At 42.9% G+C, this 15,124-nt stretch overlaps 1 protein-coding gene and 1 pseudogene across 2 annotated transcripts in view; both read left to right on the plus strand.

The window, feature by feature from the left end:
- CFAP54 (cilia and flagella associated protein 54) overlaps positions 1-15,124 on the plus strand; it is a gene marked incomplete at both ends in the record, with an annotated part of 273,781 nt that overhangs the window by 112,419 nt on the left and 146,238 nt on the right. The window contains 3 exons of the mRNA XM_080935383.1: positions 7,484-7,707; positions 7,806-7,941; positions 9,161-9,272. Coding sequence (XP_080791509.1) covers positions 7,484-7,707; positions 7,806-7,941; positions 9,161-9,272 — 472 coding nt within the window. The remainder of the gene's footprint in view (positions 1-7,483; positions 7,708-7,805; positions 7,942-9,160; positions 9,273-15,124) is intronic.
- Positions 4,644-5,806, plus strand: LOC308435218 (SWI/SNF-related matrix-associated actin-dependent regulator of chromatin subfamily E member 1-like; annotated as a pseudogene). The gene has a single exon. The product of its transcript is annotated as an SWI/SNF-related matrix-associated actin-dependent regulator of chromatin subfamily E member 1-like (transcript).

Here is a 15,124-nt window from a genome sequence, read left to right on the forward strand (position 1 = left end):
ACAACAATATCAACCACCCAAACCCGCCCAGAGCTCTCAGGGACTAAACCATCAACCAATGAGTACACATGGAGGGACCCATGACTCCAGCCTCATATGTAGCAGAGGAGGGTATTGTCTGGCATCACTGGGAGGAGAGGCCCTTGGTCCTGTGAAGGCTCAATTCTCCAGTGTAGGGGAATGCCAGGGCAGTGAGGTGGGAGTGGGTGGGTGGGTAAGCGTCTTTATAAAAGCAGAGGGATGGGGGATGGGGATGGAATAGGGGGTTTGTGGAGGGGAAACCCGAAAAGGGGATAACATTTGAAATGTAAATAAGTAAAATATCCAACAAAAAAGAAAATAACAAACATGGAAGATGGAATGAAGCACGTTGGAGACTTCATAGATTTGAAAAGGGAAAGGACATGAAAGTAAAACTGGGTAAGTTTACAGTATTTCAAGGCTTAGTAAAGCTCCAGTCTGTAGGACTACACCAAACTCAAAAGGTTCAAAAGATCAGATAAAACAATCATTGGAATGAAGAGATAACTTAGGGCCAGAAAGATGGCTCAGGGGGTAAAGCACTTGTCACACAAGTGTCAAGACTGGAGTTTAGCTCCCGAGGACCCATTTAAAAGTTAACCGGCATGGTGGTCTTCCTGTAGTCCTGTTGTATAAAAAGTCGAAAGAGGAATCTCTTCAGAAATCCAGCTGGCTGGACTAGCTGAAATGACAAGCCCTGACTCAATATATAAGGTAGAGAGAGACTGAGAAAGATACTCAGTTTTAACCTTTGCATATACATGCGCACACACAGCACACACACATACTCCCTCATACATGTGAACATACACATATATGTTATACCATTCTTTAAAAAAAAAGAGCAAGAACTATTTAGAGAAAGAATTTGCCAACTACAGACAGGATAAACAATCAGTCCTGAAGTGCATTTGAAACTCAGCTAAACAGCAAAAGAAATCTCAGTATAGTGATAGAAAATAAGGGCTAGATCTAAATAGACATCTCTCAGAATAAGACATCCACACGCTGGTGCGGTAGCTCAGTGCATAAACGTTTTGCCACATGTAAGCCTAGTGACCTGAATTTAATCCTTAGAAGTCATGCAAAGTTGGAAGGAGAGAACCGATTCCACAAAATGGTCCTCTGACCCCCACATGCTTGCTGTAGCCCACACGTCTGCCTCCCACACATTGTGCATACACAGACATAACCATTAATAAATACATACATAAACAAATGGAAAATGGCATACAAGTATTTAGAAAGTAGTTAAAACATGCTCAGTACCATCGATCAGCATGGAGAGGCAAGTCAGAATTACACTCAACTGTCTCCTCTCCCAGTTGGAGTGATGGTCACTTAAAATTACATAAGATGACTGGTTGTAAGGATGGTGTGAAGGGGTAGGGCACTTACTGTTGGCAAAGTCTTTGTGGAAACAGGACAGAGGTTCCTCAATAATTAACTCCAGTTTGGTCTTGAAGAAACATTTCCGTCAATGGGACACCTGCACACCCATACTTACTGCAGTGCTGTTCACAACAGCCAAGAAGCGAAAGCAGTGGAAGCCAGCTGTTCGCTACAGTTTCTACATTGAAAACTCTACTGTACTAGAGATGATGCTAACAAGGACCCAAGGCAAGGAGGAGAGATGTCTCCTGCTCATGATCAGGAAATCTTGCTATCAGTTACTCTCAGCTTAAATCAGTTGACCCATGGACATCCAAAGGCACTTTTACAGATGTCAACAGTTCTGAAATTTATAGGAAAATGCAAATGAGAGGGAATCTTCTTGGCTCCAGCCCCTAGGACACTAGAAGGTCTTTAGAGCAAACTGAACTTTCAGGGTCCACCACCCAACTGAAGGCTTATTAAAGGTATAGTACCTGGAAACTATGGTATTGACACAAAGAAGGCAGCATGTGAATGGTACAAATGGGGAATTGGAGGCCTACCATATACAAATTTAAAAAAAAATGAGAAAGGAGGCAATGAAGTTAAAAGGCCCCCAGAGGAAGTGGCAGCAGCTAGCATGTAGAATATGCTTCAAGTCCATTTTTTTCAATAAAGGGGACCAGGGTCCTGTGGGGTTATCCTTCCTTTATTAACCGTGGGAAAAACTTTTTAAATGCAAGTATTCAGGTAGTTAATGAAGAAAGGCTGTTGGAATTACAGTATCAAGATTTGTCAGTCCTTCGTGAATGGATTAAATGGAGGGAGAATGGCTTGAAATATGATAGTCAGAAAAAAAAATCCAAAGTAATCAGCCCAAGCAGTTAGGCCTCCTGGTTGAGACAAATGTAGTCCACAGAGGAACATTCCAAAGAATGCCTTGGGAATGCAATCAACAGATTCAAGCCCCCGGGAGCTCTCCAGGAAGCAACATGGTTTCTTCAACAACAAAATAAAATTTTCAAAAGGGAGATGAAATCATAGATTAAAAAGGACTTGAGACATAGCCAAACTTCAGTGTTTGAGCTTTGTGTAAATCTCAAAAAAAAAAAAAAAGTGTGTGTATATGTGTTTGTGTCTGTATGCATGCATGCAAGTACACCCATGCTGTGTGCAAGGGCTCCCATGTGTGCACATGCAGGTGATATGCATACACGTATGTGTGCTTGCAGGTATGTGAGCATCCTAGCATGCGTGTGGAGGTCAGCGGACATACTCCCTCACATGCTGATCCTTGCTTTCTGTCTTGGTTGAACCAAGGTGTCTTTGTTGTTTTTTGCTGCTGGGCTGTGTTTGCTTCTGTGTCCACCTCCCATCTTGCCCTGGGGGCACAGATGCTACCGTCCCTGGTGTTGATATGGGTTCTCATGCCCTCCATTTTGGGTGATGTGCACTTTTGCCCACTGCACCATCTGCTCAGCCCTTACTTTTGTCTGTTTTAAAAGCAGAATGATAATATTATGGTGAAAATAAGATGAATTTTTCATTCTTTAGAAATTATATTGAGATATTTATAGATTGATTAGTATAAATTGGGGTATACTAATAATTTGGGGTATAATAATAAGTATAAATATATATATATATTTATAATAATAAAATGTGTTTTATTATTATAAAAATAATAAAATAATGGAGTATTACTCTAAAACTTGAAAACTACTGAAGCTTGTAGAAGGGTCACACAGTCTTATTATTTTCTCTACTGTTTTGAGTGCTTTAAGTTGTCTTTAATAAAACACCTTAAAGAGCTTCACATGGCACATATTAAATCTTTAAAATTTTGGACTATGACAACACCCACACCCCTACTCTCCAAATGCCATTTCAGTCGTGATGTGTGTCAGCTCTGCTTGCTTCTGGGTGTCACCTGCTCACATGCTTCCCCTCCTCTTGCCCGTCAGGTTGGTGGCAATAGAGAGAGGGGGTAGTGAACCCTGTATTGGAACTTACGTAATGCCACCACTGAGGACTTCCTTACCCTCATCCTAGAAATGACTCTGATACCTGTCAGTAAGCAAGCCTGGCAGCCAGAAAGGGCTGAGTGGGACAGGTCAACAGGTCAACACGGACAGGCAAGTGCCGAGGCCTTCACTTGGACATCGGAGTAAGCCTCATGTGGACAATACCAGCTCTAAGCACCTCTTCATTGTCTGATCCTACATAGCCACGTGACAAGCACCAGGACAGAAGGAGCTGACTCCAGTTGGCCGTTTTGAACTACAGTCTTGACCCTTAGATACCTAACCCTTATACACCTTGCTTTGCTGCAGAAATTTTCAGTGGAACATGCAAATGCATCAGGTCTCATGGGAAACAAGAGCAGCTGTAGTTAAAATTGTAACTTTTTAATTGGGACAAAAATCAGACCTCTAGATTAGCTTGCCAGCAAGCCTGTAAGGCATTTTTAAAAGTGATTGATGGGAAACGGCTCATCCTATTGTGGGTAGTGTCATACATGGGCTGATGGTCCTGGGTTCTATAAGAAAGCAAGCTGATCAAGTTGAGTGGGGTAAGCCAGTAAGCAGCACTCCTCTATGGCCTCTGCATCAGCTCCTGCCACAGGGTTCCTGCCTTGTTTGAGTTCCTGTCACTACTTCTTCCAATGATGAACAGTGATGTGGGACTCTGATCACATAAATGGTAATCCTTGTTAGACAGAAATTAGTACCAGGAGGTATTGGTGTGACAGACTTGCCCATGTTGCTTTGGGAAAGATTGTGGAAAGACTTTGGAACTTTGGTATAGGACCATTGAGTGTTCAAAGCTTGGTGAGCTGTTCTGTGGAAGGTTAGAAGATAAGAGTATCAAGAGAAATGCAAAAGATGGAAGCCTGGCTTGTGAAGCCCCAGAGGGACGTTTGAGAGTCAAAGGTTTCAGTTGGGGCCATTGCATATTTTGAGTCAGGAATCTGTGGTTATAGTTAGCGCCAGGTGGAGGTGGTGGTGGTGGTGGTGCTGAAGAACTGGCTTGTTCTGAGGGTTTGTGTTTTACTTTTATGTCTACAGTACATTTATATGTAATTACTTTACTGGGACAATTGATGCTGGTCAGCAGGGAGCTGAGAAATTAGCAGTGATTAACAAGAGACCAGTGACAAAGGGAAGCGAAGCCTGAGTTGCGGGCACCTTTTTGGCCTGCAGTGTCTCAGATTCATTTTTAAGAAACTGAAAACTTAATCTTCCAAAATGTCAGAAAGACCATCTTACGCCCCACCTCCCACCCCAGCTCCTGCAACACAAATGCCCAACAAACTAGGGATTGTGGGATACAATCCATACAGTCATCTCGCCTACAACAACTACAGGTTGGGAGGGAACCTGCGTACCAACAGCCGGGTCACAGTGTTCTCTGGCACTACAATTCCAAAGTTTTCAAAGCCACCCAATAAGCCACTGATGCCCTTCATGAGGTACAGCAGAAAGGTCTGGGACCAAGTATAGGCTTCCAACCCTGACCTAAAGTTATGGGAGATTGGCAAGATTATCAGTGACATATGGTGAGATCTCACTGATAAAGAGAAACAAGAACATTTAAATGAATACAAAGCCGAAAAGATTGAGTACAGTGAATCTATGAAGGTCTATCACAGTTCCCCTGCCTACCTGTGTACATTAATGCAAAAAGTCGCATGGAAGCTGCATTAAAGAAAAAAATTGACAGGGATGGTCTCACATGGAGAAAGGAGAACCTTACATGAGCATTCAGTCTGCTGAGGATCGAGGTGACGATGATGATGGCTTTTCAATGAAGCATAGAGAGCTACTGCCCGTTTCCAGAGAAACCACCATCTCATCAGTGAGATCCTCAGTGAGAGTGTGGTATCTGATGTGCGGTTGGTTGTCACAACAGCTAGAAGGCAGGTCCTTGAGCGATAGGTCCAGTCCTTAATGGTCCATCAGCAGAAACTAGAAGCTGAGCTTCTTCAGATAGAGGAACGACACTAGGAAAAGAAGAGGAAATTCCTGGAAAGCACAGACTCCTTTAACAATGAACTTGAAAGGGTGTGTGGTCTGAAGGCAGAAGTCAACATGGAGAAGATTGCTGCTGAGATCATACAGGTGGAGGAATAGGCCCAAAAAAGGCAGGAGGAGAGGGAGGAGGAGGCCGCAGAGCAAGCTGAGGGCGGTCAGGGCAGCACTACCCCGAGGAAGAGCAGCAAGTCTCGAACAAAGCTGCAGGGAAGGATGAGGAGAACATCCCGATGGAGACAGAGGAGACACACCTTGAAGACACGGCAGAGATCCAGCAGAATGGTGAAGAAGGCACGTCTACTCCTGAGGACAAGGAGAGTGGGCAGGAGGGGGTTGACAGCATGGAGGTGGAAGGGACCAGTGACAACAGCACCTGAATCAGTGGGGTGACATCTGAGGAGTTTTCTCAGAGTCAGCACACAGAAGCTGTGTTCCAGAGGTCATGGCTGTAATCTGGAAGCTAAGCTTGGTGATGGATGAGTGTCTCCTAGGTAGTCCTGAGTTTGAAGGCATGAAGATGAAGACTTGGGACTGTGAAAGACAAGGAGAGGCTGTTGGTGACGGTGCAAGGTTCAGTAGCGGTTGAAGGCTCAAGATTAAAGAGAAGTTGAGGATTGGCATCTTGAAGAGAGTCTAGGAGAGGCTGTCAGTGAAAGTGTCTTCCTCTTGTAACAAGAGTCACCAACAGTTTGGAGACACTAGTATCATGGGATGACCACCAAGTAGAGGTAACTTAAGCCTAGAAAATAAGGTTTTTTTTTTTTTTTTTTTTTTTTTTGTGCTTTTAATGGCTGCCCAAGCCCTTTGGAGAAGCCTAGAAGGTAGAAGGTTGTGAGTAAATCCCAGATGTTAGACTATGAGTTATATTTACAGAGTTGGAGTTTGGCTTTGCTTTGTTTAGATTGTGATTGTGTCCTGGTTCTTCTCTATGAAGTAAATAAAAAGCATTTACTTACTTATTTTTTAATTTATAGGAACCCATGGTTTTAGATTTTCTATTTAAAAAATAGTTTGGATTTTTAAAAGAGTCTGAGTGTTTATAATGTTTGTGTTTGTAAGACTAGTGGGGCTTTTTAAAATTTGAAAGTATTTTATATTGGGATGTTGAAATTAGTGTGTTATATTGGGGATGAATAAGAAATAAAGGGTTGTGGTTTAATAGTGATGTGTTTGTGAGTCAAGTTTACAAAGAGTCAGTTGTGCTGGCTAGTTTTATATCAATTGACACAAGCCAAAGTCATTTGAGAAGAAGGGACCTCAATTGAGAAAATGTTTTCATAAGGCCAGTCTATAAGCAATTCATAGGACATTTTCTTAATTAGTGATTGAGGGCCACAGGCCTCTGCATCAGCTCCTGCCTCCAGGTTCCTGCCATATTTGAGTTCCTGTCTTGACTTCCTTCAGTGATGAACAGTGATGTGGAAATGTAAGCCAAATAAACTCTTTCGACCCCAAGTTGTCTTTATTGGTTGTGGTGTTTCATCACAGCAATAGCAACCCTTAACTGAGAGACCTCCATTAAATTGGCTTTTATATTAAGGAACTGGGTGTAGTATTCCACAAGCTAGTAAATGTGCCAAACATACCAAGAAAGATTATCTGTCCTACAAACTACATGCTTTTCCTGAAAGCTTTATCATGTTGGTTTAATGTCCTTACTTCCAAGACAGCAATTAATAAATGTGGAAGAATAGACCTCAGTCTCTGCTGCCTAATTAATATCAACTGTCATTTATCTAAGTTGAAATGTGGAATAGTTAAAACGAAGCAAAATAAAAAACTTGGTGGCACCATCACATTCCACATAATCAGCAGCCACAGGCATCTTGTTGTTGCAGTAAATTACAGCGAATGGAATTCTAGCACATTTCCCTCACCACAGACAGTTACATTACACAGCACCATCTCCCATTACAAAGCTGTGAGTCGCCTAACATCAATTTCCCTTTTGTATTAGGCCCCTTCTCGTGTTCCATTATCACACTGATTTACCAGAAAAATATGTTGAGTGAGACCTTAAATTTGGGTACCATCTCTCCACATGGTTCTTGCAGCCATTCGAAGAGAAAGGCGAGTTCAGCATTCCCAGCTGTTACGGAAACATCAAATCCGATAACGGAGGTTCCAGCCTGACTTTTGAACATCCTTTGGATGACGTCAACGTAGTGGATTTGAGATGGATCCATGACTTTGTGTTGAAGTCTCTGGAGGTTTTATACCAAGTGGAGAAGTGGGAAACACTGGTGTCTCTTGCTATTCAGTTCAACATCATTTCACAGTATGTCTGGCCCACAAAGGCCACGAAAAGTAACATTTCTTTAGGGGATGGTCTTTTAGCTCAAGTTAACTTTTCCATGTATTCTCTATCCTGACCAGTGAGAGGTACACAGAGCAAGTGACCCCGATGTTGGTGTATGCGCAGCGCCAGCTGGTCCTGAGGATACAACAGCTGCAAGGCCCTGATCTCTCTCATCAGGCTTGTGCCAGATACGAGGCTGAAACTGGAGAGAAGGTGAGCTGGGCCGATTCTCATGCAGCTATGGCTTCCAGTTGCCACACATGAAAGCGAAGGATTTAGGAGCCAGATAAGTAGTGTTTCCACTGGGGCATCCTCCATTAAGATCCACAAAAGTTACTGACAGTTTGCCCTTGGTCAGTGTTTTCCAGGTATAACAAATCCAGAAGTGTAGGCCTTCTACACGAGATAGGTTTGTCCAAGTCAGGGCTGACACACTCCTTACAAACAATGGGAACGGTTTCTACATCCCACAATAATTTTCAGGGGGGTGTGTTTTATGTTTGAGTTCATTTTAAAATAATAAAAAAATAACTTTGAGGACAAAGAAAAAAAACATTTTTAATCTCAGTATTTTGATTTTGTTTGCAACCCACTGGAATATGTTCCCTAGGAATAGAGTTTATATATATATTTTTTGCTTGTTTTGCTCTCTGCTGCCACATCATCTTCTCAGCGTGCAACAGAGCATGGCACACTGGCATTCAATAAAGACTCGCTTAAAAAACCCAGAGAGAGGATGGGCCATCCAAGTGCACTTATTAAACTGTAGGAAGGAGTTTGCATCTTAACAGACTGTTTTCCTCTCATTATGGAAATGCCCACAAGGGACAATGAAGACTAGACGGAGAGGCAGCTGCATCTTGAGTGATTGATTTTGGTTAGACCAAGGGATGGGAGTTGAGACCTGGAGGGAACAGGGTCCTTGGGCTCCTTAAAGGAATTTCCTTTCATCTAAACACTTTTCTGTTTTCACATATTTTGCAATTTGAGGACTCAAACATCTGTTCAAGAAATTGTCACAATACTGTAGAAGCAATTAGTTTTTGAGAAACTTCATCAAGGAAGTTAAAATTGCATTAATTATGAGTAGGCTGCAACCAAATCTGCCTTTGGAAGAGAAGCCTGTGTTTGAGATGTGCTTCAGCTCACATGATGGAATATATATTTAGATCAGTGAATTTATAGAATATCAGGAAATTATATTCTGATTGCTGCACATAATCTCTCCAGTGTTCTCCCAGCTGTGCTATGGACAAGAGAAATGTGGAAAATTACATAGCTTTGTTTTCCCCAAAGTCCTCAGGACTGAGTGGTATTCCACCAGCTTTTATTTGTAGTACTGTTTCATATCTGGACAGAGACTGAGACCAACATTTGAAGGGAGCCAGACTTTGAACTGCACGTGCATAAGCATTGTCTCTGTCTTTTTAAGATCACCTGTCGGAACTTCATTGGGAAGCAGCTCAAGATTGATCTCTCCACACCCAAACACCTGGCTGAGCTAGAAGGCAGTTCTGACCCGCTAAAGACACTCGTCATTTCAGGTCAGATCCAGTTCTCATGTGAACCCCATCTTCCTTGAGGTCCGCCATTGTCTTCTGAACGTACGTCAGCTCTTCCACAGTGGCGAGCGAGCAAAATCTATTTCTCATGTCTACTTGAAAATAAACCACTTGATATTTATCATTTTATGTTGCTGTAGATGTCTTACAAGGATGATTGAATACTTCTCTATGTTTCACATTCTTTTTTCATTAGCTGAAGGGAAAGAAAAGGAAAAGGAGAATTGGTGAGAAAATTGTCTTCTTGGGAACACGTGTGTGTGTGTGTGTGTGTGTGTGTGTGTGTGTGTGTGTGTGTGTGTGTGCATGTGTGCAGCTTCCATTTTCTTCTTCAGTGTACAGGATCCTACTGACTATGCCATGGTAAGTTGTTGGCATCATCATCTTATAATCAGCAAGCTAGAAAAGGGTTTGCAATACTTAGATTTACTTGCTCTGATGGTTTGAATAAACATGGCCCACATAGTCTCTCAAGTGTTTGGATGCTTGGCCAATAGGGAGTGGCACCATTAGGGGATGTGGCCATATTGGAGTAGTTGTGGTCTTGTTAGAGGAAGTGTGTCACTGGAGTGGGCTTAGAGGATTCAGAAGCTCAAGCTTGGTCCAGTATCACCCTCTCTTTCTGCTGTCTGCTGTTCCAGATATAGAATTTTTAGCTCTTTCTCCAACACCATGTCTATGTGCATGTCACTATACTTCCTGCCATGATGACAATGGACTGAACCTCTGAACTGTAAACCAGCCCCAATGAAATGTTTTCCTTTATAAGAGGTGCTTGCAGTGGTCATGATGTCTCTTCACAGCAGTAAAACCCTAACTAGAACACTTTCTTGTAGATGAAGAGACTTCTGGAATGTTTTTGCCAGTGCAGCTTGTAGAATTGAGGCAACACAATAAATTCAAAACAAAGGGGCTGATGAGATATCTCATCGGTTAAGAGAGTTAGCTGTGGTTCCAGAGGCTATGGGTTCGGTTCCCAGCATCTATACTGTGTCGCTCATAACTGCCTGTGACTCCAGCTCCAGGCAGTTCAGCACTCTCTTCTGTCTGGCTTCTGGGGGTACCTGCATACATGTGGCTTGCACTTACATAGACATATATGCATTTATGCAGATAAAAATACAAATGAATCTAAACCCAAACAAACCTAATTGTATTGTCACAATTTTTTTTTCCTTTAAAGAAAAACAGGAGAATAAAAATAAAACCTGAACTGTATTGTGCTTCTCAAGTGTGTTATAAAAACTTTTAATCCTAATCCAAGGTTTTATCCTGCTTTTGATCATTCAATTTCCAAATAAAAGACACACAACTTTTATTATTTGCAATAAGGCTTAAACAGCACAAGAGCTGGACAGATATCCATCCTCTGTGCTATCAGAATCTACTTTCCCATCAATAACCCTGAATTATTACTTAGTATGCTTTATTTGGGCTGCTTTTAGCTCCAATTGGTCAGCCCTCAGAGCCACATTTTCATGACCCACCTAACCATGGTGGCTTTCTCTTCTTCGTCTCTTCTTTCCCTCTGTGTGGTTCTTCCCATCCCCAAGACCTGGAACCCTAAATCCAGCCCAGCTATTGGCTGTTAGCATCTTTATTTACCAATCAGAAATAGCTTGGGGACAAAGTCACACAGGGTCACTTGGGTTTACATGCAAGGACTGTCTTGTGGGTACTCCTTGTGCTGACTTTCCCATCTCTGCGGCAACTAGGTCTTGGGACCTACACTTAACATTATAATACACATCAAAAGACCAAACCTCAACAAAGTATCTATGTTTCTGGGACAGGAATGGATTATAATCTTCCATTTGGGATGTTACAATTCTTTCACATATTATTTATCTACTAATTTTCTGTATGTGCAGATGCATCATTGGTCATTCATCTGTTTGTCCAGTTGGCCCTCCAGTCATCTTGTCCCTCAGTCACTTACTGAGTGTCTCTTAAGTTATATGTGCTGTCATAAGGTACTGAGAATTCTAAGATGAATTAGATTACAGATTCTTCGGAGAGGAATTTATGGTCTGTTGAGGGAGATCAATAAGGTGGGATTGTAATTGGTGATATCATTGCTATTTCTGCTGCTCTAAACTGCAATAGCAAATAGCTGGCATTCATCACTAAAGACTGTAGAAAGGCAAAAGGTCAATGGGGTCAGTAGGAAATAGGCAGTAAAATACTCCGGAGAGCAGGATGAAGAGGGCTTAGCCTTACCTGGAGAGCAAAGGGAGTCGGGCAAGAGTATGTGAGGAGGAAAGGATCAAAGGTCTCCTCAAAGCATCTTCTGCAGCAATGTAGAAATAGGTTCAAAGGAGACCACTTAGGAGTCAGAGAGCTGCTGCTCCTGGCTTGGATATGAGTGGAGGCCTGCAGCTGAGCAGTTAAAGGGAGTAGACAGGAAAGAAAGGGAGAGAAAGGCCACAGGACTTCATCCTGTCCTGACTAGGCATGAAAGGCAGATGAGGTGAGCGGGAGCTCACATTGTTGTGAAGCCTGCAGCAGGTGTCTGGAAGGATAAAGATGTCTTCACTCAGACAGGAAACCAACCTGAAGAAGCACAGGCCAGAGACAAGGGGTGCTATTCCATCTCTGAGTTTGCCTGAATACTTGAGAGAGGCAGGGGTAGATGGCTGGTAGATACCCCAGGAGAGCCATAGGACACATGGCTGATAAATACCAGAAGAGAGGTCTTGCATAGATGGCTGGCAGATATCTGAGGAGAGGCATTAGGTAGGTGGTTGGATGTATGAATGTGACATTCTGAGTGAGCTGGTATGGAGAACTGTAGACTCATCTGTATATTGGTGGTGGTTGAAGTCAGGGAGAGTTCTGGTGAGTTAGACCCAAGGGTATTTTATTTAGGAAGCAATGCCAGTCAAAACATGGTGTGGCTCTCTCACAGTGACAGATGACTCCCACATCTCATGAGCTTACGGTGAGAAAGGTCTGCTTATTGCCTCGGTGTCTGTGTTCAGTAAGGCTGAAAACTGAGCTGCTGACATCATGGTGGAATAAGCATCTTGATACAACTTCTGTGCCAGTGTGGTGGTTGGAATATGCTGGTACCAGGGATTGGCACTATTAGGAGGTATGGCCTTGTTGGAGGGTGTCTGGTCTTGTTGGAGGAGGTGTGGCCTTGTTGGAGGAGGTGTGCCACTGTGGGGGTGGGCTTTTAAGACCCTTCTCCTAGCCATGTGGGAGTCAGTCTTCTATTTGCCTTTGGAAAAAGATGTGGCACTCTCTGCTCCTCCAGTACCATGCCTGCCTGGATGCTGCCACGGTTCCTATCTTGATGATAATGGACTGAACCTCTGAGCCTGTAAGCCAGCCCCAATTAAATGTTGTCCTTTATAAGAGTTGCCTTGGTCATGGTGCCTCTTTATAGCAATAAAACCCTAACTAAGACTTCTAGGAAACAGGACTCTGAAGCTGCAGTCTGGGAAGTTTGTCTGATAGGCATGGAGCGAGCACAGCTTTCACAGACTACATGTGCACACACCATATGCTTTGGGCTAACACTGCTTAGGTTCACTAATTAATTTATTTTTATTTTTTTAAAAGATTTGTTTGTTTCATGTGTAAGAATATTTCGCTTGTATGGATATATATGTACCCTGTGTTTTCCTGGTGCCCGTGGGGGCAAGAAAAAGGTATCAGATCTTCTGGACTTGGAGTTGAAGATAGTTGTGTGCTACCATGTGGGTGCTGAGAATTTAACTCAGATCCCCTGTAAGAATACATGCTCTTAACTGCTAAACCATCTCTTCAGTCCCTAGGTTCATTTATTTACTTAGTTACACTACCCCTTCCCAGAAAAAGAGATTTACAGTTGCCAATTGGTTTTTGCACTGATGCTTTTTAAATATCTTATTCAGGAATCAAATACAGTAGTTTTATTGTTTTCATTCTTCAGACTAGGAGAAAAGAGAGTTGGTAAATCATACAGTAGTTCTTAAAGCTATAATTGGAAAGTGACCCCTAAGTCTGCTGACATCCTATTGCCCAAAATAACATGACCATAACTCACTTCAAAGGAAGCATTTCTGATTCTCCATGAGGTTAGGTTTAGAGTTCATTGGCCCAATGACTATTGTGGATACAAGTCAAGGAAGCACATGATGTGGATGCATCATGGACAGAATCTTTGGGGTAAAAGCAGAATATCTGAGAATAGGGCACACAAGGTCAAGGTGCGTGCGTGTGTGTGTGTGTGTGTGTGTGTGTGTGTGTGTGTGAGAGAGAGAGAGAGAGAGAGAGAGAGAGAGAGAGATTGAGGGAGGCAAGGAGGGAGACAGAGAGGGATTGAGGGAGGGAGGGAGAGAGAGTACTTTAAGGGAGAGGAAGTATCAATAGTCAAATAGAGAGGTTACAAGATTAGCATGGTCCATGTCTTTTATTTGGCAACCTGGTGCTCATTGTTTATGGCCTTTTTTTTTTTTCCATCATAGCTTTGCTTTGTTCTGGTTGTTTCCAGAATCCCATACCGGGTGTCTTCCTGGAAACCTCCCCTTCCTTCAAGTCTCACATCTTATTTCTTTAAAATTTTTTTAAAAAAAATTTTAAATTGGATATTCTAGGTATTTACATTTCATGTTATTTCCCTTTCTCCCCTTTCCCATTTCCTCTCCCCCTCCCCTTGCTTTAATGAAGATGCCCCCTCTCCCAACCACCCACTCTCACCTCATCTCCTTGACATTCCCCTACACTGGGAAAATGAGCCTTTACTGGACCAAAGGTCTCTCCTCCCATTAATGCCAGTCACTGCCATCCTCTGCTGCATGTGCACCTGGAGCCATGGTCTCTCTACGTGTGCTCACTGGTTGGTGTTTTAGTCCCTGGGACTTCTGAGGGTTTTGTTTAGTTGATATTGTTGTTCTTCCCATGGGGTTGCAACCCTTTCAGCTCCTTCAGTCCTTTCTCTAGCTCCTCATTGGGGTCCCTGTGCTCAGTCCAATGGTTAGCTGCAAGCATCCTCATCTGTATCAGTATGGCCCTGTAAGAGCCTCTCAGGAGACATCCATATCAGGATCTTGTAAGCACTTCTTGACATCAGTGATAGTGACCAGATAGTGACTGGGTTTGGTGGCTGCATATGGGATGGATCCCCAAGTGAGGCAGTCTCTGGATGACCTTTTCTTCAGTCCCTGCTCCACTCTCTGTACTTGGATTTCCTCCTGTGTGTGTTTTGTTCTCCCCTCTAAGAAGGACTAAAGCATCCACATTCTGGTATTCCTTCTTTTTGAGCATCATAAGGTCTGTGCTCATCTAATTTCTTAAAGGAGGCTTTCCCTGCCCATGCCATCTGAAACTGCTCCTCTCAATTCCTTTACCCAGCAAATGTCTCTTGGAGCACGTCTCCCCATCATTCAGAGCTCATGCTTCAGGATTTGTGTTGCATTTATTGGTTGCTATGTTCTGTTAATAAATGCAAGCTCTACCAAGATAACCAGAATACCATCTGCAGTGCCTAGTGTGTAGCGGAAACTCAGTATCTGTTTGTTGAATGAATGACCTTGTGACTGTGCAAAGATGAAGAGGACAATGGGAACCTTTGTGTTGTTGGGGGTAGTGATGCTGAGTTGCGTCTGCATGGTTTCAGTCTTGAGTAATTGCCCTTCAGAAAGCATGGGAATAGCGGTGGGGCTTGTGCTCACCTTGCAAATGTGGGAACATTCTGGCCTTCCATCTCATTTTAAACGTGTCTTTGTATTGGAAGAAGTGTATTCATATATTAAATGGAAAGAACCATCAAAGGGAAAGAGCCTTGTAACAGAAGAAAATGGCTGTTGATGGAGATAGGGCCTCGAGTCAGAGACTGGGGTGCAGAC

Source organism: Micromys minutus (assembly GCF_963924665.1).
Source record: "Micromys minutus genome assembly, chromosome: 22".
Classification (NCBI taxonomy): domain Eukaryota; kingdom Metazoa; phylum Chordata; class Mammalia; order Rodentia; family Muridae; genus Micromys; species Micromys minutus.